Source organism: Eulemur rufifrons, chromosome 1, assembly GCF_041146395.1.
Source record: "Eulemur rufifrons isolate Redbay chromosome 1, OSU_ERuf_1, whole genome shotgun sequence".
In the NCBI taxonomy this organism is placed as follows: domain Eukaryota; kingdom Metazoa; phylum Chordata; class Mammalia; order Primates; family Lemuridae; genus Eulemur; species Eulemur rufifrons.
Genome location: NC_090983.1, coordinates 89,939,166 through 89,966,044, shown reverse-complemented (window position 1 = coordinate 89,966,044; position 26,879 = coordinate 89,939,166). Strand labels below are relative to the sequence as shown.

General features: G+C 34.6%; 1 protein-coding gene across 2 annotated transcripts in view; it reads right to left on the bottom strand.

Moving 5' to 3' along the window:
- The window catches only part of DPP10 (dipeptidyl peptidase like 10), a 636,385-nt gene that overhangs the window by 488,427 nt on the left and 121,079 nt on the right, over window positions 1-26,879 (bottom strand). For both annotated transcript variants that reach the window (XM_069473429.1, XM_069473419.1), the window contains exon 2: window positions 14,597-14,711. In XM_069473429.1, coding sequence (XP_069329530.1) covers window positions 14,597-14,711 — 115 coding nt within the window. The remainder of the gene's footprint in view (window positions 1-14,596; window positions 14,712-26,879) is intronic.

Genomic DNA, 26,879 nt, shown 5'->3' with positions numbered 1-26,879 from the left:
ACTAATTTATGACTTTCCGTTCTTGGTTTCTCTTTGCTGGAAATAATTGTGTTACTTTTTATCTAGTTTATTCTTGATATCAGAGGTTAAAAAATATTTCTTTTAACTTAAATTCTAGTTGAATTAATTTCCTGTTAAAACAGTAACAAAAAGAAAAATCTAGTCAGGTAGGTATTCAAAATTTTCAACAGGACGAAGGAAGACATTTCCCTCCCTGCTAACATGGTTTTCCCCTTCCCTGGACACGCACTGGACCACCACCTCCATCCTCACCACTACGGTTTAAATCTTTCTTCTTAAGGGTTTTCTTCATTTTCCATGATCAGTGTCAGTACAGGTTAGTCTTCTAGTAAATTTCCATTTTGAATACTATTGAATAGCACACCGAAAAGATAACATCGATTCCGCCCTCCTTATAGAACTAATTGAAAATACAGCTGCAAATCACAGGCTAAGGTTAAATTTCAGATGTTTCAAAATATTGGCCATTTGTATCTTCTCTAACCAGTCAATAATGCTTAAAGTTTTGTTTTAGTATCTAACATCTGAAATATTAATTCTTCTCTTATTTTCCATTTTTATTTCTATTCTTTTCTTTGACTAAGATGCTGAAACTTTACATAGCAGACAACATATTGTTGAAATTTATGTCACTTGAGATCAGTATAAGATCACAAGTTTGTTTTTAATGTTTCCTAAATTATCACGTAGAAAATGAACAAAAGTTTGTTTGCTCTTGCCTACTTAAGAAATCACACATTTCTTAATGTAAATTTAAGAAGTATTAATAGAAGTGCATAAAATTGGAACAGAAAAAAATTACAATATATGTGCAGGTACACACTGCATAGAATTTCTTTAGTTTTGTTTTTTACATAAACGAAACCTTACATAGAAATCGTTAGGCAAAGTACTCAGCTTATTTAGTGTCAGCCATAGCCATTATTATGAGTTATTATTATTATTTAAAGGTAAATTATATAGGGCTTATTGGGCATATTGAAGTACCTTTGAATTTTTCTATTTCAGAACCACAAAAAAGTATTTTTCATTCTTTTAGAATATTTGTCTCTGTCATAGTTTTTTTCTTCAGCCAAAATATTTCCATGTGTGTTCTTGGGTTTACCCTATCAGAGGCACAATATGGAGTTGCTTCTTAATAGTTAATGGAAAAATATAGTAAAATGTAAACCCATAAGTTTCTTTTTGAAGGAAGGTCATTTGACTACATTGAATTTGTAAGGTCTAAAATATAAATAAGACAAATAATAGGCTATAATTCAGTCTTGTCAAGGAAGGAAACTAACTAGATTGTCACTTAGTATTGTGAACTCTAATTTACCCAGTCAAGTAAAAGCTAAAAAAGAAAAAAATCAGTCATACTTCATCTGTTTTATATAGTTCCAGAAAATCACCTTTGTTCCCTTTGGCATGCCAGGGGTTTCCTTTTACCTCTCTCTCTCTCTCTCTCTCTTTAACTCTTTCTAATCTCTTGTTTTGGCAATAGCTAGTTTCTTGAAAAAAGAGGCCAGTCAATTCCTCACCAATTCAACCACCTAAAACTACTCTGGACTCAGATTAACCCTATATCTGATAAAGTTTAATAATATATACTGCTCTAATTGAATGTCTTTCCTAAATCAGATTATCTTCCAATGAATATTCTTTTCTTCATGAGTATATTTCCAAAATGTGACTTTCGTACAGAAAGCCATATTGTAATTACAAATACATTTAAAAAATTCAGCTATGGGGTAAATTACTAAATTAAGACCAATCTGTGTCTACATTGAATAGATGAAGAGGACAGCTGGCAAATAAGGTTTTATATATTATCTGTTTCTTTCTTTCATCCCCCCAAATCCTGTCCTTTTTTTCACCAAATATGGAAAAAATTTTTAGGAAATTCACAATGAATCCATAAAACTGAAATGTGAATGGCAAGTTGTTTACCTCCTACAACGCATCCATCTTCACCGGGGGTTCCCCACACACGATAAACCTAGCCTCCCCTTCTCTTCTCAAGCAGAAAAAAGCAACAATGTAGCAGTAACAGTGGTCTGTTAGGAGGGCAGATTTCAGTTCCAGTTCAACCCTTCACTAGCTTGTGTGCCATTGGCTAGATTCTTCATTTGTTTAGGCATCAGGTTTTTTCATTTGCAAAGACAAAGGGTTTTATTAAATCACATTGAGGTCAGCTGTGCTATAAGGACTGTAGCAAGCTCTTTCAGGACTGAAAATGGAGGGGAAAAGGATGTCAGTTATGTGATTAAAGCTGTCTAACCAGAACAGTGCTACTGGTGTATTTGATTTGTTTGAATAAAATTTTGTTGAAAGCACTATACACACACACACAACACACACTTACAAACACGCACAATGGCCCACAAAGCAGCTTGCAACTCAGTGATCCTCTACTTTCTGTCATATTTTGTACTCGTTCTCATTTTCAGCAGAGACTCAAAGTGCTCATCAAATAAGGAATGTACTTTCAGGCTCTGAAGGACCATTATTAAATTCTACCTTAAACTTATCATCCCTTGTGTAAATAAGTCAAGAGCTGTAGGATTTACTCATAGGTTTAATTATCCAAATTAGTCAATTATTCAAAATGCTAATCATTCTCAAACCTCTTTCTGAGACCTTTTTCAAATTAACATCTTCTGAATTTGAGTAAAGAATCTAAACATGAGAAATGTATCTGCACTAAGGCTTTCTACATTCTGAGAAGAAAAATTGCACATTGTGATAGACACACACTGCACATACACACACCCTGACATGATGTTTTTTTCTTTTTTAACCCTAATGTGTTATGACTCTACTTTGAGCCTTTGACCTCTGATGTAGTTATGTTTAAGTTCCTCCCTCAGGTATGCTCTTTCCTTCTGTCACTTTACCATGACCAGATTTTTATTCCATGTCTTTATTACCCTACAAAAGAGGCTTTCAGTATTTATGGACTCCTGGGGCCAGGGCTCCTAGAAGTCAAAACTGTATTCAGAACAATACTAAGACATTATGTTCCTTGTCACTGGGTTGAAATTTTCACTTCTGATGCAAAAGCAATGGTGGGTGAAACTCCAGGCACCCTACCATGAGCCACAAATGTAACATCAAACTATCATTACAGTCATATTCTTTATTGCCGTATGCTCTCCATTTAAAAATAAATTTAGTTTTAGTTAGCAATTTTCTCAATTAAGCAGTAAAAAATATTAATTGTATTAAGTCTCAACCCTTTAAATCTTTCTAATATCTGTGTGGCAAAATGAGAAGTATGACAAAAAATAAAATAAAATAACTCCATTGTATACTAAATATAATGGTTGTCTTATGGAAAAGCATGTAGACAATTGCTTGAGTTATGAACTGAACTCATTATATTTTTTCATGAAAAAAATTTTGACTAGAAGGAATGAAAAACAAACTATAATTATTCAGATTTAAGTGTTTGGCATTTTTTTTTTCTAAAATGAACCTCTCTCTTCAAAAACCACAATTGATTGTATTTGTTATAAATATAAAAGTCAAGCTTTCAAGCAAAAAATTGAATTTTAAAAAACTATTATTCTCTACCATGAGTTTGACTGCTTCTCAATATGTTTCTAGTGAGAATTTTTTAGTGAAACCATTGGTGATATTGACCATAATTTAAAAATTTGTACAGTCATGTATCACTTAATGATGGGGATACATTGTGAGAAATATGTCATTAGGTCATTTTGTGGTTGTGTGAACATGATAGAGTATACTTACACAAACCTAGATAGTAGTATGGCCTACTATACACTTGGGCTATTCCTCCTAGGCTACAAACCTGTGTAGCAGGTTACTGTAATGAGTACTATAGGCAGTTGTAACACAATGGTAAGCATTTGTATATCAAAGCATACCTAAACATAGAAAAGGTACAGTAAGACTATGGTATCAAAGATACAAAATGGTACATCTGTATGGGGCACCTACCACGAATGGAATTTGTAGGACTGGAAGTTGCTCTGGGCTAGTCCAGTGAGAAAGTGATGAGGGAATGGGAAGGCCTAGGACATTACTGTACACTGCCGTAGACTTTATAAACACTGTACACTTAAGCTACAATAAATTTTAGAAATATTTTCCTTTCTTTGATAATAGATTAAGTTTAGCTTATCATAACTTTTGTACTTGATAGACTTTAAAAGCTTTAAAAAATTTTTGACTCTTTTATAATAACCCTTAGCTTAAAACATATTGCACAGCTGTAAAAAAATATTTTCTTTCTTTAAATATTCTTAGTATACACTTTTTCTATTTTTAATTGTTTTAATTTTTTTAAAGCTTTTAAAAAGTATTTTTGTTAAAAATTAAGACACAAATTAGCCTACGCCTACACAAAGTCAAGATCATCAATATCAGTGTCTTCTGCCTCCACATTTTGACCCACTGGAAGGTCTTTGGGGGCAATAACACACATGGAGGTGTCATCTCCTACAATAACAATGCCTTCTTCTGGAATACCTCCTGAACAAACTGCCTGGGGATGTTTTACGGTTAATCATTTTTTTAATAAATAGAAGGGGCACACTCTAAAATAATGATAAAAATATAGTATAGCAAATACATAAACTAGTAACATTTTAATTTATCATTATTATCAAATATTAAGTACTGTGCATAATAGGACTGGCAACTCAATAGGTTTGTTTACATCATTATCACCACAAACAACTGAGTAATGCATTGAGCTACTACAGTGTTACAGTGGCTATGGCATCACTAGGGCAACAGGAAATTTTTACCTCAATCATGATCTATGGGACCACTGATGTATATGCAGCCCATTGTTGACCTAAATGGTTATGATGTGGTACATGACTATATAATAAACTCCACCGATGTTTGAAAGATCTGCATAACTCAGTTTTTACAAATGACCGATTCATGATGTTATAGAATCACATATAGGCAAAATTCTTTCAAACTGTAAGATGGACCAATGAATTTTAATGTACTGAAATTTTATTTAGATTCCACACTACAACCAATCTTCCAGAATCTATCACTTGTCTAGTTTTTAAGAAATATCAGGAAGCAACACCTGTAATTATTTGAAAAGCTATTGAGATACATCTTCCATTTCTAACTACATTTCTTTATGAGGTCAGAATTCCTTCATATACCTCAACCAAAACAACAGATTGAAAAGAATAGGGGAGCACATATGAGAATTCTGCCAGCTTCCAATGAGTCAGACATTAAACAGATTTGCAAAATGTAAAACAATGCCATTCTTTTCATCATTTTTTTTCATTTTGGAGAAGATAACTATTTTCATTATAGGTTATTTGTATTTACATGTAATAATTTTATTATTGTCACTTTAATTGAATTAATAAAGATTTTAATTTAGAAGTCTCAAAAATTAATTTCTAATGTCTAAACTTGTAAATAATGATATATATTACTATATATTTATATATAATATATATAATTCAAATTTTATATGTATATAAATAATTCAACTGTCTTAATGCATCTTGGAGTCCTCAATAATTTGTTAGAGTGCTCAATATTAAGCTCTACTGAGTGTACTTTATGATGTAGTTTAGTAGGTTTATTTATATCTGTATTTCAAACTGTCAAGGTTATAATAAATATTATTCAAGGTCTCTAAAAATGTTAATTTTCTCTTCAATTTGATAGTATCATCAAATTTAATAACCTTTCTCTAGTGTATTCTTATATACTATTTCATTATTAAGAATTATCACTAACTATTTCTCTGGCATTTTCCAATTTTTAATACAAAAATGATTAATTAGATACATTTGTCACTATCAATAAGGCATACCTCATTTTATTGTGCTTCACTTTATTGCTCTTTGCAGATACTGTGTTGTTTGCAAATTGAAGGCTTGGGACAACCCTGAGTCCAGCAAGTCTATCAGCACCATTTCTCCAACAGCATGGCCTCACTTCATGTCTCTGTGTCACATTTTAGTAATTCTCATACTATTTCAAACTTCATTACTATTATATCTGTTATGGTGACCTGTTATCAGTGATCTTTGATGTTACTAGTGTAATTGTTTTGGGGCACCACAAACCATGCCCATATAAGACTATGAACTTGATTGACAAATGTGTGTGTTCTCACTGCAACACAAATCAAACTACCATTTTTCTTCCTCTCCTTGGGTGCCATATTTCATAAGACACAACAATATTGAAATTAGGCCAGTTAATCCTGCAATAGTCTCTAAGTGGCCAAAACAAAGGAAGAGGTCAAACCTCTCTCACTTTAAATCCAAAACTAAAAACAATTGAGCTTAGTGGGGAAGGCATGACAAAAGCTGAGACAGGCTAAAAGCTAGGCCTGTTGGACCAAATAGTTAGCCATGTTGTGAATGCAAAGGAAAAGATCTTAGGGGAAATTAAATGCGCTACTCCAGAGAAGACATAAATGATAAGAAAGCAGAACAGCCTTATCAATAATATGGAGATAGTTTTAACATCCTACATAGAAGATCAAATCAGTCCCAACATTCCCTTAACCCAAAGCCTAATCCAGACCAAGGCCCCAACTCACTTCAATTCTATGAATGCTGAGAACAGTAAGGTAGCTGTAGAAGAAAACTCTGAAGCTAGCAGGGGTTGTTTCATGAGGTTTAAGGAAAGATGTCTCTATAACATCAAACTGCAAAGCGAAGCAGCAAGTGCTGATGTATTAATGGAAACTATAGCAAGTTATCCAGAAAATATAGTTAATTGGTGAAGGTGGCTATGCTAAAAAGTAGATTTTTAATGTGTACAAAATAGCCTTATATTGGAATAAGATGCCACCTAGGACTTTCATAGCTAGAGAGGAAAAGTCAGTATCTGGCTTCAAAACAATGTGGTACCGGCATGAACATAGACATACAGACAAACAGATTAAAACTGTGAGCCCAGAAATAACTCATATATCTATGACAACGGACAATCAACAAGGGTGACAAAACCATTCTGTTGGAAAAGAACAGTCACTTCAACAAATGATGTTAGGAGAAATGGATGGCCACATGCAAAAAATGAAGCTGGACTCCTTACCTTACACCACATACAAAAATTAACTCACAATGGATTGATGACCAAATAAATGAGCTAAAACCATAAACTTCTTTTAAGAAAGGTAAAGATAAATCTTCATGACCTTAAATTCATCAATGTGTTCTTGGATATGACACCAAAAGCATGAGCAACCAAAGAAAAGCTAAATTAAGAACTTTGCATAAAAGGACACTATTAACAAAGTAAAAAGACAAGCTATATTGCAGAAGAAAACATTTAAAAATCATATATCTGACAAGAGATTTATATTCCAAATAAAGGACTCCTTTAACTCAACAACAATAAAACAAACAAGTCCATTAAAAATGGGCAAAAGACTTGAATAGACATTTCTCCAAAGAAGATATATTAATACAAATAGGCAATAAGCACATGAGAAGATACTCAACATCACTAATCAGTAGAGGAATGTAAATCCAAACCAAATGAGATACTATTTCACCCTCTTGAATGCCTATAATAAAATAAACAGGAAATAATAAATGTTGATGATGATGTGGCAAAACTGGAACACATGCATATTGCTGTTGGGAATGTAAAATGGTTCAACTGCTGTGGAAAGTAGTTTCTCACAAAATTAAACATAGAACTACCATATGACACCAGAATTCCATTCCTAGGTATATGTATCCAAAAAAAAAGAAACCCTAAAAAGCTAAAAACAAAGCCTCAAACAAATACACGTACACACAGCACTATTCCCAGTAGATGAAAACAACCCAGAGTTCCATCAGTGAATGAATGGATACACAAATTGTGGAACACACATACAAAGGAGTAAATGAATGAAGTACTGATACATGTAGCTATATGGACGAACCTCTAAAACATGCTAAATGAAAGAAGATAGACATTAAAGGTCTCATATTGTTTGAGTCCATTGATATGGAATATTCAGAATAAATAAATCTTTACAAAAGGAGAGCAGATTGGTGATTGCCACTTTTAACACTGCCTCCCTATCTTCCCCTTGTCCAAATTTTCAGACCTCTATCTTCAGCTGAATTCTTTCCTTACTATGCATAGAATATTAGGAATATACAGAATTATTAAATATTTCACTCCCCCAAATATCATAGGGCAGAATATAGTAGAGTTTATTTTTATTTTCCTGAAACATTTTTTCCCCATATCTTCCATGAGTGCAAGAATATATCTTAACCAATAGTACAAAGGTTATGACACAAGCTAAGGCCAGAAGGGCCTGGGATAGTGACCCAGCTTCTCTGCCTTCTAGTTATATGACATTAGGCAATTTATTTCAAGTTGTAAGACTGAATACTATAGAATATGAATAAATGAATAGTGTCTATCTAATGTTGGTGGTGTAAGGAGAAACAAAATAGTACATGTAAAGCACTTAGTACAACATCTGGCATGCTACAAAAAGGCATAATTAAATGTTAACAGATTCTCTTCTGACTCTGGAAATTCATTTATTTATCTGATTGGACAACGTAAAAACATGAGAATAAGTAAAGGAATCACATATGACAAATATAGAAATATAGCTATAAAGCAAACACAAAAAATGTAACTACTCTTACTCTATTAATGCCAGAGGAAATTATTTTTTATTTAACATCAGAGAGAAATCCATTAAGAAAGCAACAACAATCTATGTTATCCAGGGGGAAACTGTTAGAATCTGTCATTGTTTTCTCTTTGGCAGCCCGGTCGTGCCTGCGTAATGCTATGTTCAAATGTGTTCATCTGTGCTGTTCTTGGAAAAAACAAGCAGAGACACATTAGATTATGCCTCTCGATACAACACATCTCCTTTTTAATTCAACAGAATAAAATAAACAATTTTCACTTTGGTTGATGCTGATGTTTACAAGTAATGCAAATCTCAAAATCTGTAAAATATTATTTTCCTCTCATAAAAGCATAATGGGAGAGTTTAATTGTAGCTATGACATTTTAAACACAGGTTATATGCTTAAATGACATCTTTTAAATTACAGATGGCAAGAAATTGTTTGCAAAATAATATAACATAACATTTTAACTAACTATAACCAGGTGCTATTATTTTGGTAGAGCATAATAGTAACTAGAATAAATTCACTTTGAGTTTTTGTGACAATAACTAATGAGCTGTCACCAGTCTAGGAAAGCCCTTAATTTTATCAAATCCTTTCTAGAAAATGAGCTCTTTTATATAAATAAGGACAGATTAATCTTTTTAAAACCCTGTTTCAAAGGGTCAAATCATTTTTTTAAAAATCTGGTATCTCAGACAATAGGAACAGAGAGAATTCTTTACCTGAAGGTCTTATTTGTAGGAATATAGCAGGTCTAAGGACGTGAACCCAAGTCAGTCTAATACCAAGGTCCATTTAATCACTCTGTCTACTATAGTTTCTCTACAAACTGGCTTCCTAAGTCATCCAAATCTGCTAGCCTTAGCTGTAGTACCTAGAAAATTGTTCTTTCTTTAACCTGGTATGTCATGAGAGTTAAATGAGATGATCTTGCAAACTCTTTGGAGAACAGATTTAAGTTGGTATTTCTTCAAATAAAGGTATAATTCTTTACAGATTGACTTCTAGGTTTGCTGTGTTTTGTTGATTATTCTGGGTAGGGCTGCCTACATTTCTCTCATTTTCTCCATTTCCTCAGTTCTGTCTTGTCTCAAATGAACTAGTGGAGCATAGCTTCGTGGATGTAATACCCGGTGCTAAAAGGCTTACCTACCCATCAACATCACTGTATCAGTCTCAACCTGTGTAAATTATTTTCCAATACAGCAGCTGAACCTAGTTTAAAATTCTTAATATTAGAAATGCTTCTAAAAGTGAAAATAAAGGCATCTATAAGAGTGGAAAGTCATCCATATAGTGGACAGTCCCCATTACATTCCTGTTTGTTTAACTGAGATTAAGCAGAGCTCTGAGGATTCATCCATGAATACTTGGCTTCTTTTATGCTCTGATAAACCTGCAAAGACCATCTGCAGATGCTCACCTAGAGAGGGTACTAAAGAGTTATAGTAGAGGGTACTTGGGAAGTTGCTAAAAGAAGCAGAGCAAGAGCTAACAGGAGAAAATTTAGTGCTTTACAATTTTGTCCTTAGCCGTAATAGTAAATCAACATGATGACTTTGTCTTTGCACTAACTGATTACAGTCACAAAGGGCAACAGGTTATTATTGCTGCAGAAATGTGAAGTATACACAGTTCGCATGTGGCTATTTCAATATGGCAGATGGATTGAAGAGCTTGATGAATGTCCTCTAATAAATATATTCTAACTCACTCATAAAATACACACCTATGTTTTCAAATCAGGTCACAATTGGCAATATATCAGTGGATTAATAAAATGTGATATATATATATATACTATGGAGTTCTACTCAGCTACAGAAAGCAATGGTGATCTAGCACCTCTTGTATTATCCTGGGTAGAGCTGGAGCCCATTCTACTAAGTGAAGTATCACAAGAATGGAAAAACAAGCACCACATGTCCTCACCATCAAATTGGTATTAACTGACTTAACTGATCAACACTTAAGTGCACATATAGTAGTAACATTCACTGGGTGTTGGGCAGGTGCGAGGGCCGGGGAGGGGATGGGTATATTCACATCTAATGGGTGCAGTGCACACAATCTGGGGAACAGACACATTTGAAGCTCTGACTCAGGTGGGGCAAAGGCAATATATGTAAACTAAACATTTGTACTCTGTAATACGCCAAAATTAAAAAAAAATTGGTGATTGTATTCTGTGTGAAATGTTTTCCTAAGCATAGTCCTTCTCATTCTACATATTAAATGTAAAGATGAGAGTGCAAAGTAAATGTGTAGCTAGCTACCTGAGACTGGTTTCTACAACTTTAAGCATGAATGTACTCTCATGTATTTTTAGAGTATAATTATTGATCTTATAGTTAATATACTTTGAAAATAAATATGAGTATCCCTTATTCTTTACATGAACTCAATACAAGCTAAAAGATATGTAGGTTTGCTCAATGCGTCTAAATAAATCCTCCCTTTAATGAAAAAAAATGGAGTGAATAAGTTGTTCCTTTCAGAAATAGTTACTTATTAAAGGAAATACTTGAATGGTTTAATAACTCTTCAAAAATAATTAGGACTTCTCTTCACAAGGCAAGGAAGATTCTGACAATCTTGGAAATTAAGGCACCTGTGTCAAATTACTTCTGCAATAAAATTTGCAATCAAACCAAAATTACAATGAACATGTGTTCCTCTGGTTATAGGTTTGCATTCCTTAGCACTTACCTACCAACTTTCATGCTATCTTGAGCAAAATAGCTTCTAAATAATATCTTAGATTAGATAACTTTTTGTATGCATATATATTTCAAAAAACAAAACACTAAATATATTCTCAAGGTAGAATAGGCTTAATGAAATCACTGAATTTAATTTATTGCTATGTTTGTCATTAAACAAGCCACTATTATTTCTTTTGTTGTTATTCTTATTATTATGTTAGAGCATAGACATTAAAATTGTAATACACTTCAAGATTCTACACTACGTTCTAGCAAACAAAGATGTCCTTTTATTCAATAAAACATTTGATGTCAAAGGAGGTAAGTGATTTGCCCAAGGTTATATAGCTATAAAAGTCATGTGAATTTCTGACCCCGATCCTTATTAGAAGAGTTGTTCTAAGTCAGCCCTTTGTCCTAAAAGGTCAAATATCTTGCTGAATAATTTCATGATTGGAGGTTTCCCCTCCTGACATGGATTCCCCCATCTGGTTGAAAGTTTCCACCTGTCTGAGTTGTTTTACTAGAAAGTTGGGCAGTGGGAACATATGGTGGACAAAGGGAAGATTAGAAAAGAGGTGTTGTATGTTGTTTTCCCAGCTAGAGGCATGTCCTTGTGGATTTATTCTAACACAGTTGAGGGACCTCCAGCTTGATGATTAAAAAAAGAAAGCTTGGTGCAATTGGAACACTAAAGGCTGGCCACAGGTATGCACAGCTACACACACGTGCAAACTCAAAAGGGTACATTCTCTTAATGCATATTCTTGTCCTCAAACCAAAAGTTTAATGAAAACTCAGATTCTTTTTCCCCATTCAATGAGGGAGGCAAAACTAAATAACTTCTAAGGGTGACTCCAGGTTTATGACTCAAGTCTTGGGCTGCAACTGTTAGTCTTTATGTATCACTCTGATGTTTGGTTTGAGCCCACCCGGATGGCCACATAAGTAGGCTGGCATTATGCTTGGTCACAACTCAAGCAAATTCCTACCCACTGTCCTGACACTTATCTACTTCATCAATTTATATAATCTTCCAGGCCCCATGATGGCATTAAGTTTACAAACAGAGGATGTAGAACCCCCTCTGTGCAAAGTAAGGCATCTGCTTCCTATCACTACTTTTTCCACTCCAGTATAATGCTTTTACTTTTATATTTGATAATATTCCTGCCAAAAATCATAGTGAAATGCAAGGACATTTGAACCTGCAGTATGTGAGATGCACTTGGTAAACTATAAATCTAGAAATAATTGCCACTTCTATTTGTATGCTTAATCTCATGTGAAACTAAGTCCGTCACTTGGGGGTGTGTGGGTTTTCTAAATTTGTGTGTTTGTGTAATTGAGGAAGAAGGGGTTTGGAGATGAAAGATATAAGACAATGGAGGGGCAGGTCTAACTGCCACAGCACCTGGAATGGGGTAAGAACCCCATAATTACCTATTGGATGAATGAAGGAATAAATGAATGAACAATCATTTGAGCATGCTTTAACAAATGAACAAGTGCATGACAAAATGAACACAACTAAATTGTGGTTTCATATTGGGGGAAAGGGTGGGTAGGGGGAGTTTAATTTAAGGATTGGTCAACTCTACATGGTCTGTTACATGAAACTCTCCAGGGCCCCACGGGATCACCATGGCCTCAGTGAGTAACAAGAATCTGAGAAAGTGAATCACTGGACAAGGATACTAGAATCGGGATGGAAGAAAGGAATTCGAGAGAAATACACAGGCACTAAGACACCAATAGCCCCCATCTAGTTAACAGCCACCAACAGAAGGCACCAAAGCCAAGTTATTCATTTTTTATAATTATGCTAAAATTTTATGTTTAAGTGAAACATCATGCTGAAGCACATCTTCCTTTAACAAAGATTCTTGGCATTCTGCAGCAACTTAGAGCACCCACATTGCTCAATTACATTGTACTGCAGATGTACAAATGAGGCAGTTAAGAGAAGGTTCCTGAAGAGAATGTTGGATAAGCCATCTCTTACTGGGAAATTTTCTTTTTCTTTCTTTTTTTTTTTTTTTTTTTTCAATTCTCTTTCTCTTTTCTTTCCTCCCTCCTGGCTCCCTTAATTTCTTTCTCAATCTCTTCATATGATAAATAAAAACTACAAACCATATTTTTGGACAGTTTATACATTTCAAAGTCAATATTTTTACAAAGATGATCTATTTCACAAAGTACCATGTTGTAACAATTGATACTGCCATTTGTATAATTAATCATTGTAATTACTTGACTACATGACTCTGAAAAAGAGCTATTGTTAATCACATCTTATATGTCAGGAAATAAGTTCAATGTGTTTAGAGGACTCATAAAATAAAAAATCTGGGATGGGAACTGAAGTGTAAACAAATAACATTCAACAACAAGCTAAAACTTCATATCAGTTGGTTTTCAGACTAGCTCAATTCTACCCCAGAAATGACTATTTATCATAATACTGTGCCATATATGGTTGTCCAGTCTTTCAGAAAGACAGTTGGGTGGGTGGGTGGGTTGTAGCAATATGCCAGATTTATCTGGAAGACAGTTTGGGGAATTTTAAAAATGAGTCCCTTATCTCTGCCTTCCTTATTAGCACCTACTAAAGGAGTAATAAATCTCCTGGGTATTAAAATAGACCCCAGAGAAGAATTAAGCCTACTGATAATTTCTACATTAGTATTAAACTCTTTAATCTGAAGAACACAGTCCAAAGATCATTGCAAGGGCATTTCTGAGGAGAAACTCAGAATGTAAAAACTTAAGGGAAAGAAAGGAAAAGAAGACAGAAGGAAGAGGTATTCACATTTAGAGGCTTAGATCACTCCCTTTGGATCTGATCTTCTTTTTTTCCTCAAATCCTCTCTTGCCATTTCTATATAGTTGGGTTATCATCTACATATGGAAATTTCCAGGCTCACTTCTTCATCTCCAAAAGTCAAATGTTCCCTGCATTTATCAAACTGACAAACATAGCAAGTCTCTAAGTAGCAATGGAGACCAAAAATCTCCTTGGCATTCTCAATTTATATATTTTATATTTTCAGCTTCCCAAAAATATGCTGCATGATATTTGAACTGCAGAATTGCTGTGCCATTTGCAAAATGTCTGATTATGCTTTTTTACAAAATTCCAACCAATGCTAATGTGCCCTAAGATACCACATATTGCTACCATCTTAAAGCATTTGAATGTGAAATTACCATCCACAATACCATCATAAGAGAGGAATAAAGACAGATTACCTGGGGTTAAGAGGATGACTGACATAGTGATGAGTGAGCATACAACTAAAATCACCAGCAGGGCAATAGCAATTCCCTTCCAGTTTCTCTGTGGAGGGCTGTTACTTCCCAGTTCCTACCAAGATAGAAAAAAAAAGTTTCATAATTATACATGCTCCAAGAGAAATGTATTCATAAAAGAATGATTCAGTGCATGGCACAATCACAGTTTGAAAGCTCATTAGAATCCATTTCCTCTTCAGTAGTTCATTTAATTATTCAGAAGTGCATATATTATAAATGGCTATCTTTTGGGGGGCAATCTTATCTCTCTATGAGATAAACCAGCAGAGCTTTATGCCTGCTGTCCAAAATGTAGATGGTGTTAAAATGCATTGACTATAAACACCAGGACAATAGCCAAAATACTCTGCAAAATAGTTATGGAAATAAAGTGTGTCCATTTACATTTATTCCTGCTACAATGGAACCTACAATAAAGATTTAAATACAAATATTCTTGAAGCTTTATAGACTACTTTTCTAACTGGATGAGGGAAAAGATTAGAAATTGGAAAATCATTCAAAATGCCCCTCACTGTGGAACAGTGCACATTTGTCAGCACAACAGGTCTTTTTTTAAACAGTTCCCCCACCACTCATAAAAACCAACAGGATGTAGTAACTAAATTAAGTGCGTGCTTCTATATCAACAGTTAATGACATTTCCTTGCTGATCAACGTGCATGATATTGGCAAGAGGTATGATTGATGGGGAAAGATAAACTTGTACATCTCTCACAATACGTGCAGTGAAGCTATTCATTCTTCAGATGATCTGTGTTCTACGCTGTGGACTAGAAATATGTGAGCATCATCCACCAGAGCAAAGCACAGACCACAAGGATTCAAAATGAATGCCAGCTTTTCTTTGCACTACAGTGTATAAAATACTGAGCCTCTCATTTCTCTCTTTCTACCCCATTTCCCAACTTCTTTTCATCCTTTTCCAATAGAGAAATAGCTAATTTATTTGGGGATAAACAAAAACAAAACTTGAAGGTATCTAGTTCCCCACATGTGCACAAATCACCCAACAGGCCATAGAGAAGCTCTGCTTTAAACAAAGATAAATACAATAGCAAATATTTAATAAATTGTAAATGGGCTTCTGTGACTCAGATGAAAACATTGACACTAATTTTCACATAGTAATTTTAGCACTGAGTTCTGCTACAAACACATTAGACTTAAAAAACTGGGCCCTAAATAAATGCAAGAAGAAACCACGTATAGGAAGTGTTTTGTTGTTTGTTGTTCCCCTTCTCAGCTCCATCACTCTAAGTTAGTCTTTCACTCTGATGAACCAAATCCAATAGAGGTCAATTCCACCCTTTTTTAAAAAATGATTCACTCCACACTTATTTTTCAAATAATGCTTATTATCCAACACCTCTATTCCTCTTGCATTTTAGAATTTCCATTCATATTTTCCGTGTAAATCAAGACAGTGGGTCTCCCAAGTCACCAGCTTTAGAGTAGCCACATGAAGACAAGCAATAGTTGTCTTATGACCGTACACATTTATCTGGAATACAACGTTCCTGCAGATTTCCAGGTGTGTTCCTTCTTCAGCATGTGCGTGCTGTGACGGTCAGTGATTCTCTACAGAAAGGCCCTACTTATGTCTACTCAGAAGCCAGAATGACAGAACTAGAAAGGACGCTGCCTTAAATCAAAGCCTACAATGGTCTGAAAGTCGTGAGACACTCATCTTGAGGGCTGAGAGAGAGTGAAAAAGGGGCAGTCACCAACAGCAGGTGGGGGTCTGGGCCAAGAACCATAAACACTTTTGGTTTATTAACTCTCAGGGAGGCAAGCAAATGGTATTATTTCACAGTGTAAGAAAAAGGAAAAAGAATAGAGATTTCTAACCAACTTTTCAGCCCTGTAAAAGAATCAACTATAAATCCAAATGTATAGTTTACATTTTAACTATAACTCAAGATTACTGATTGTGATCTTGATTGCACTCTAATTCAAGGCAAAGTATTAGAGAAATGACTTCTGACTGTGCTTTTCTGTTTTTGAATATGACAGAACCACACAATGTCTAACACAGAGTAACAATAACTTAGATATCTTATTCTGTGTCTGGCATTGTGCTATTTAATATTTGTAATCTCACCTAATCCTCTTAATCAGGTGAGATTACTATTATCTTGACAATTTGTAGATGAGAAAAATGGACTTTAAGGAGGTTAATAACATATCCATTTATTGCTAATAAGTTGAAAAGATGAAAGTCTAGTTCATGAAATCTGGCTATAGATTTCACGCTCTTAACTACTATAATATGCTACTTCTAAAGATAAATATTTCTAGAATAAGTTGTCTAAAGAATCCATAAATCAATAAATTATTTGTACCATCACATAGTATAGTCACACATCAGTACTTTTTATTTTGGAAAATTCACAGTGATACTCTGAATTCAGTAATGCTTTCTTTTTTTTTTTTTTTTTGAGACAGAGTCTCACTTTGTTGCCCGGGCTAGAGTGAGTGCCGTGGCGTCAGTCTAGCTCACAGCAACCTCAAACTCCTGGGCTTAAGCGATCCTACTGCCTCAGCCTCCCGAGTAGCTGGGACTACAGGCATGCGCCACCATGCCTGGCTAATTTTTTGTATATATATATTTTAGTTGTCCATATAATGTCTTTCTATTTTTAGTAGAGACGGGGTCTCGCTCTTGCTCAGGCTGGTCTCGAACTCCTGACCTCGAGCGATCCACCCGCCTCGGCCTCCCAGAGTGCTAGGATTACAGGCGTGAGCCACCACGCCCGGCCAATTCAGTAATGCTTTCAAATAAATTCATATTTTCCCAGCCACAGCTGACTTGGGAAGTTTACCATTTTAAAAATGGTAAGACATACTTGAGTAAGAAATATTTTTTCTGTTCATAAAGTGATACACATAAGAATGTGTGGCTCTTCTAAAATGACTCATCGATGCCCAAGGCATCTACATGCCCCTGTTTAAGAACTTCTGACTTAATGAGCTCTTTCTATAATTCTCTCCTTTCCATCCCTTTCCATCCAATTACCATAACATTTCTAAAGCATGGTTTTACTTATGTTACTGTATTCGCCAAAGTTCTTTAACATTCCTACACTACACTCTAAAGAGTCAAGTACAATGTGTAAGTCTAGAAAAATAATTGTCCATTGCCAAGCTCCAGTTTCCTCATCCAGCACGATCTCTTTAGAGAAAGAACCCTGCACCTCACGCTGCCCTGATTACCATTTCCCCACACTGGCCTCAGGTGCTCCAACCTGCACAGCACCATTCCACTCCTAATTCTGCTCCATCCAATCCCTTTCATACTCCTCCAATTACAGACACTGTCAATCATTCAACTTCCTGCTCAAATGTCTCCTCTCTCAGGAGTTTCCCCAAGTTTTCCAAGCCAGATTTGATTTTCCTTTCTCTAGGAAAAAATAATGCCTAAAATACATTGCACTAACAGGTTTGAATCCAACTCTGCTACTTAAGAGCTTTGAGATTGCAAACACATTTCTAAATTTTTCTGAGTCTCTGTTTGTTTTTTTAATCTAAACAACTGAAATAATAATAACTATTTTTAAATGTTGCAAGGATTATAATGAAATAACTCATACCCATCTCTTACCTAAGTATACAATAAGAAAGTTTCACATTAAGTCAACTGCTTGGAATGTTCTCTTCCAATAGACTTGTGCAAATCACCCATTCTCATCATTCAAGTCTCATCTGGCCTTCCTCAGGGAAGCCTTGTCTGATCACTGTCTCTAAAATAAGATTCCATGTTCTCTTTCATCCTCCTAATCAGCTTTATTTCTCCTTATAGCGTTATCATTTTTGAGTATATCATACTTTAATTGTTTATCTATAATGATATATAGAAAGCTGTTTAAATATTCATTGTATCTGCCTCAGCTCTCCAAAATAGAAGCTTCATGATGTCAGTAACCAAGTTCACCTGGTTCTCTGCTACATACTTAGCATTTCAGACAGGTTTGGGCCACAGATAATAAAGAAATGAATGAATGAATGATATATAATAAAAATTAATTAATGGCTATTAGATTAAAAATGAATGAATGATATCATCATCATGAGGATGATGATGATGATGACAGTGGTGGCAGTGATGATTTTATCCCTGTTGAAGTTATTAACTCCTTAGAGTAAGAATTATGTCTTAGACAACTTTTAGATTCCTTAGATCACTTAACAATCTCTGTTTCTCTTAATAGGTGCTTAGAAAGCAGTTGACTAATTACATGGTGCAGAAGTAATCCTAATTGACTTTGCTTTTCAAAGACTTCCTACAACCCAACATCTGAAAGCAATTGATTGCAGGTGCCAGGCTCACAGAACAGGCAGGATGCTACGCAGCAGCCTGAGACAAGGGACATATTAGGAGTCTGAATCATGGTCTAGATGCTCTGAAGGTAGAACAGAGTTAATGCTGGGTTATGATATCCCTAGGAGCAGTTTGAATATTTAAGGACAAATGTTAAATAATCCATATATAGTGCTACTTTTGTAAATTAGTCCTCCAGTGGATGGATGCAGCAGTTGAAATACGTGTGTCCAATATGAGGTTGATTTGTGCTGTGATTGTCTGGAGACATGTAGTCCTACAGACCTAAGTAAACTGGTTCTGTAACCCAGCTATTCATCGTATAGCTACTGCCCAGTAAATTACTCATCACCCTGCAGAGAACAGCTTAGTTTACAAGAAAAGGCTCACCATTACACAAAGAGTTTATGTAAATTCACGTACATTTTTAATTTGTTCAGACGCAAAGAGAAAAATGCTGGAAATAATAAGCAGAAAATATGCAAGGTTTATATATTATTTCATTTGCCAAAATAAGGGGGGAAGAGCTAACCATTAGATTCACTTTTCTTAAAAAGGAGGTAAAGTGCAGGACTTTGAGGTGTTTTTTTTTTATTCCACTTGTACTTTCTTTGGGAAGCTCCAGTGTATTTATCTGCCATATGTACTTTGAAAAGAAATATAATCCAGCTATATTAAAACAGTCGCAAAAGTGGTGACATTTTGAGAAAATACAAGGGAAAATCATTGAGATGTTGAAATTATGTCTCTAGATTGGATGTGGGTGTGTTTTAATAAAAATAGATTTTCTTCAACCACACGTCTGCTTTACAAGAAGCACAGGGAAAGTTCTTTAAAATATCTTTATTTCTGCTTGAAAAGGTGTACTTAGTTTTTTAGGCTTAGAGTATTAGCATTTCTTACATTGGTTCTTAGTTTGGCTCTTAACACAATCACACCAATTATCCAAAAACTTAATTGTTCACTTTTCTTTAATCCCAGTCCTATACTTTATTGCTTCAATACCTTTCTGATGTGCTTAAGTCTCCACAAATATAGACTCTTAATGGCTTCTGAAATAAATTCAATAAAGTTCTTCAAATTTTTTTTAAAAAAGGCAACATATTCCATCAATTCATCTTCTGTTAAATAGCTCAAAAGTTTGGATTTTTAAAAATTTAAATTATTTTCTTTTACTCCTAATGTTTACAATTTCAATTGTAAATAATTCCAACCATGAATAGATCATAAACAATCCAAAAACATTTATACTAAATGATATGAGAATATCTTAAAAGAAGTTAGAATACTTTTAAATTTTCTATATTAGTTCATATTAGAGAAATATAGCATTTTAGAGTTAAGACTTTAAAAGACACTGGCCGGGCGCGGTGGCTCACGCCTGTAATCCTAGCACTCTGGGAGGCCGAGGTGGGCGGATCGTTTGAGCTCAGGAGTTCGAGACCAGCCTGAGCAAGAGTGAGACCCCACCTCTACTAAAAAAAATAGAAAGAAATTATATGGACAGCTAAAAATATATATAGAAAAAATTAGCCGGGCATGGTGGCGCATGCCTGTAGTCCCAGCTACTCGGGAGGCTGAGACAGGAGGATCGCTTGAGCTCAGGAGTTTGAGGTTGCTGTGAGCTAGGCTGACGCCACGGCACTCACTCTAGCCTGGGCAACAGAGTGAGACTCTGTCTCAAAAAAAAAAAAAAAAAAAAAAAAAAAAAAAAAAAAAAAAAAGACTTTAAAAGACACCTGGGATAAACTTCAACTTAAATAAAGATGCTCTTAAAGCATACCTTTAAAATGTTTAGCCAACTTTGGCTTGAAAAAATGTTGAGATATAGGGATTCAACAATTGGCCAATTCCCTTTAAATAATGCCATTTATCATTCAACAAAATGTACTGGAGTATGTTCGGGTTTGGGACACTACACTAGATGTATGTGGGAATGCAAATTAAAACAAGAGCTGTCCCCAGTGAGGATAAAGTCTAATGAAGGATTTTCTAGGCAACAATATAAATAAATATGGGTAAAATAGGAAATCACCAAATTTTGTTAAGGAAAATGAGGAGGGATGTTACTAATTTTTCTATTTTGATATAAAATATTCACTTTGCACATTCCATCAACATCCTTTAAAACAAGGTGCAAGATATGGTGGAATTACAAAACTATACAAAATGTGGAGTGAAAAAGAAATCAGAGGAATTTTCTTAAAAATAAATGGAAAGTGTGTGTTAAAACACACACGTAGGTATTTGGAGTGTTCAACAAAGTGTATTTTTTTCCTCCTACCAAAAATAAATAATAATTGACAAAATTTACAAACTGGAATAGACCAATAAAAGCTATTGAGATAATTTTCAGGGAACTTCCAAAAGGAGCAGGGCTACAGATGTTGCCTCTAAGAAACAAATAATTTTTATCCAATATAGAACACTTTATAACACATTAAAAGAAGAAAAAAATTACAAATTTTTATTAAGTTCATATTGTCTCAATAGAATGTCTGAAAAAGATAGCGCAAAAAAATTTTTGAACTCAACTTAGAGAAATAAAAACAATTATACTAAATAAAACTTTAGTGAATTGAATGTAAGAGTTTAGTAGAAATAGCAAATATTATGGAATATTGTCCACTATTGGAAGATATTCTCATGGTTTCCTACAACACATCACTTAGGAACATCAATACAGATATCACAGAGACCATTTCTCACATTTAACTTGCAGTTGGTACTTACAGTGCCTACTGCTTCTTAAAATTGCACATTGTACTCATTGCCATTTATAATTTCCTCATTTATCCTGCTTCTATGATTACAGGACTCTATGCTAAGAAAAGTGCATACTATTTTTTTTTATAAATGATCACAAGTTATACATTTCTTCAAAATTATGCTCATTATAAGTTTGTGTTGTTGACCTACATGAGGCAGTGCTAAATCAGTGCTACTCAAAATACAAGCTGGGGAGCAGCAGCAGCAACATCATCTGGAAGCTTGTTAGAAATGCTGAGCAAGTGTCTTTTTTTGCTCTTTGCTTTATTATTTTCTTTTATTTTGATTTGCATTTGTTGTTCAAAATTAATTTGTTTATATAAAAGAACTGGCAATTTTATCAATTGCAATTTGGCATTTATCACTCTCCAATAATTATGATTGTTGCTGACTCACTCCCAGATAGATTACCATTAAAGTAGAAACACAACAAAGATGATAGCTATCATCAATATATTGCATAGTATTAATTTTACATTTCTAGTATCAAGATTAGGCAGTCTGTGATGAGGCTAAGCAACTGTGATTCTGAACATGTTTAGGATTAAAAGCCACAACTGCAATTATTTTTAAAAACAATTAAAATACTGAAAACAGATCTGATGTCAGAAAGATGGCAGACTGGAAAGCCCCACTGCCTCATTCCACCACAGAAATATCCCATGAGCTACTGCAGACTGACTGAAATAGCTTTGTGGGGGCTCTGGTAGCCAGTCAAATATCTGCAGCCACCAAGTGAATACTCAATCAAAAAAAAGCCACACTGAAAAAGGCAGGACATTTCATGGCATTTTTGCTGGCCCTTGCCCTACTCTGGCACAGTGTGATGCAGTCAAAAGGAAATGGCCCAATTTCCAGTTTTTTCTCTCAGGATGGATGGAAAACAGTGGAACTTGTTTGAAATGTCCTGGTCTGTCTGTGGGCTGCTTGAGGAACTGGTTTTTGTTTTGCCTGACAGACAAAAGTGGAGCTCCAACAAAAATGACAGTATGATATGGATCTCAGTTTGAAAGCTGTGGAAAACAGTGATGGGCGCTATGGTTTGTGCTGTGATTTCTTTCTCACTAGAGAAAGACTTTAAAACAACTGTCTTAAATATGCTCTGAGAGCTAAAAGAAAATAAGGACAAACAAATTAAAGGAAATCAGGAAAAAGGTATGCTAACAAAATGAGAATATATTTCAAAATTCAGAAATTATAGCTGGAAATTCACATTTCAATAGATCTAAAGTAAAATTGCCATATGACCCAGCAATTCCACTTCTGGTCATGTGCCCCAAGGAACTGAAAGCAGGAATTCAAACAGATCTGTATGCCTGTGTTCATAGCAGCATTATTCACAATGGCCAAAAGGTGGAAGCAATCCAAATGCCCAACGATAGATGAATGAAAAACCAACGTGTCATATATGTATACACATATATATTATATATATGTATATATAATCATTCAGCCTTGAAAAGGAAGAAAATTCTGACAGTTGCTACAACAGACATGGCCCTTAAAGGCATTATGCTAAGGCAAATAAGTTAGTCACAAAAGAACAAATCATTCCAATTTTATGAGATACCTACAGTGGTCACATCCGTAGAGTCAGAAGTAGAATAGTAGTTTCCAGGGACTGGGGGAGGAAAAATGGAGGTTTTTTTTTAATAAATTTAATTTTTATTTCATCATATTGTGAGGGTACAAAACTTTAGGTTACATATACTGCCCTTGCCCTCCCCCAAGTCAGAGCTTAAAGTGTGTCCATCCCCTAGACAGTGCGCATCACACTCATTATGTATGTATACACCCATTCCCCCTACACACATCTGCCCAACACCTGATTAATATTATTCCTAAATGTGCTCTTGGGTGATGATCAGTGAAACCAGTTTGCTGGTGAGTACATGTGGTGTTTATTTTTCCATTCTTGGGATACTTCACTTAGTAGAATGGGTTTCAGCTCTATCCAGGAAAATACAAGAGGTGTTATATCACCATTGTTTCTTATAGCTGAGTAGTACTCCATGGTATACATATACCACATTTTATTAATCCACTCAAGTATTGATGGGCACTTGGGCTGTTTCCACATCTTTGCTATTGTGCTGCTATAAACATTTGAGTACAAATGTCTTTCTTATAGAATGTCTTTTGTTCTTTTGGGTAGATGCCCAATAATGGGATTGCTGGATCAAATGGTAGGTCTACTTGTATCTGTTTAAGGTATCGCCATATTGCTTTCCACAGAGGTTGCACTAGTTTGCAGTCCCTCCAGCAGTGTATGAGTGTTCCTGTCTCTCCATATCCATGCCAACATTTATTGTTTTGGGTCTTTTTGATAAAGGCCATTTTCACTGGAGATAAGTGATATCTCATTGTGGTTTTGATTTGAATTTCCCTGATGATTAGAGATGTTGAGCATTTTTTCATATGTTTGTGGAGTTATTTTTTAGTTGGCACACAGCTTCAGCTTAAGAAGATGGAAAATGTTCTATAGATGGGTGGTGGTGATGGCTGCACAACAATGTGAATGTACTTAATGTCACTCAACTGTACACTTAAAAATGGTTAAAGTGATAAATTTTATGTTATTTATATTTTACTATAATATAAATATGTAAAATAGCAATATTCACAATGGCAAAAGATATATTAAATGACTTTAGAAAGTTTTAATGTCCAAGGGAAAAAAAAAACCACAAGACTTTATTGGGGGATTTATAAGATGACTTGAGTGATGTAGAGGATCTTCATATCCCTCTTAAAGAAAATTCAGTAAGGGAAAGATGTCCATTCTTCCTTGATTAATCCAAAAATTTAAAGCAATTCCAATGAAAATTCTAACAGAACTTTTTTTCTTAAACTGATAAAGTGATCTTTAAAATTCACTTGCAAAAATAATCTTATAAAAAGAGAAAAATTTTGAAAAAAATTGATGTCAATTATTAAAATGCAATATAAATATATGCTAATAAGAAAGTGTTATATTAATAAGAAACAAAAAAATATTTAGGAGGAAAACTAAAATTTCAAAGAAAACTGTTACGTGCACAGAAACACATATAGACAGAATTGGTTCTGTTTTAATCTCTACTTTCTCACTATACCTTCATTCTGCAAAGAAGGAAAACTGGGGTTAGGCCCAATATTCCAATGAGATATGTCATGACCTCCACGGAGCTGAATCAGACAGTCAATTTTTTTCATTACCTTACAATATTTCTTAGCAGCATTCCAATCTGTTCACTGCTCAAGCCTCCCAGAAGAGCCATTTATTGGCTCCTGTGACACCACACTTTCCTGTTTTTTGTTCTCTATTGCTAAGCACTTTCCAATTCCTCTCAACTGTGGAGTTCCCCAGGCCTTAGCACTGGCCCACCTCTTTTTCTCTACATGAACACAATTTCTAGTGATCTCATTCAGTAGCACTTTTTATCTTATTCAAATTTTTATCAACTTTATATGTTAATGTTAAAAAGAGAGTTCATGGATGAGATATTCTTAAAAAGAGGGAAATGAAGACCAGATTAATCTGTAAGTAGAGAGAAAGGTAAAGGTCCTACACCCTTCAGACAGTCTTCTCCTTCTATATGTAAAACATCCTTCCTATATATCAGCAGCAGTGCTATTTATGGTGCCTACTGCTTCTTAAAATTGTCCAAGAGATTTGTGCCATTCCTAGTTTCCTACTTTCTTTCTGCTTCTCTGATGAGACAATTTAATGCTAAGTAGAATACAGATATTTATCAAAGGACTCACATTTTTCAATATTGGGTTTCTCTGTAGGTTAATTCTATCCACCTATTTAGATAGTTCCTTAGCTCAGAGCAGTCAGTCCATGCACTAGCAGAGTCAGCCCCATGTGAAAGGTTGTTTGAAATAAAAATTATTCACCCTATCCTAGACCTTCTGAATCTCCAGGGCCAGGGTAGGACCAAAAATTTCTTTTAACAGGCTCTCCAGGTGACTTGGCTGTGAGCTGAAGTTTGAGAAACATTTCTGAAGGTTGGTGTGACTCAAAGTATGGTCAATGTCACCTCTGACTTTATATAAATACCAAGTATTCATCTCCAGCCTAAACCTACATATTCCTGGGAAGGGCTGAACAATCTTTGTTTTAACAAGCTCTTTGGATGTTTCCTGTGCACATTCAAGTCTGAGAACCCCTATCACAGAAATTAAGTCTTGGAGTGATGCAGTTCTCGAACTGCTAAAATGATCCATTTCAAAGTCAGAGAAATTTTGTGGTCGCATTACAGATTAGTGGTTTTGGCATCAGTACAACTGGATTTTAATCTCCAATTATCTACTTACTAGCTCTGTTACATACACAATAGACCTAATCTATTTAAGCATAATTATAAACCTAAATAGTCACCCTGAAACATATGATCAGGTTTGTTAATTTTTCTCTACACTTGTTATTTTCCAAATTATGTTTAAGTATGAACTGATTTCCACCTGGCCGGAGACTATTTCACACTCATTTTTACATCTCCAGTGCCTAGTACAACGCATACTAAGTGTTCACAAAATATTTGGACTGAAGCACTATCCTCATCTTTATTCTTTAATCTTGAGTGATACCTGTCTGCAATGTGAAGATAATCTAGCTATATATATCTGAAATCTAAAGAGAAAAGACAACCTAAGAGTGTCCTTGTCCATCCATTCCAAGAGTTATATGTTGTGGTTTAAAGAGTTCCAAAAGGATGTCATTGGTCCAAACTAGATCAATAACCCTAAATTTCTGGAGTTGATTAGCCAGAATGAATTACTAACAAGCCAATCAGCTTTAAGCATGATTTTAGGAGATGAGGAGGCTGCGAACATAATCTTCTGCTAAGTCTGTCCAAAATTCTAACATTTAACGAACTAACCTCTTGCCTACAAGGAAGGCAGAGAACATAGTCATTTCTCATTGTATCCTCAATGTCTAGCACAGTTTTTCATACACAATACATCCACCCATATTTATCATGTATATGAATGTAACAAACCCACAAAATATTTTTTGGCTTTGTATGGCATTTATTCTTTATCTTTACCTTGAAGTTACTTTCAGAATTTTAATTTTTAATTTTAAATATTTTTTCAAAATTAATTATAAAGGTGTGATATAAAACTCTAATAGATTATCCA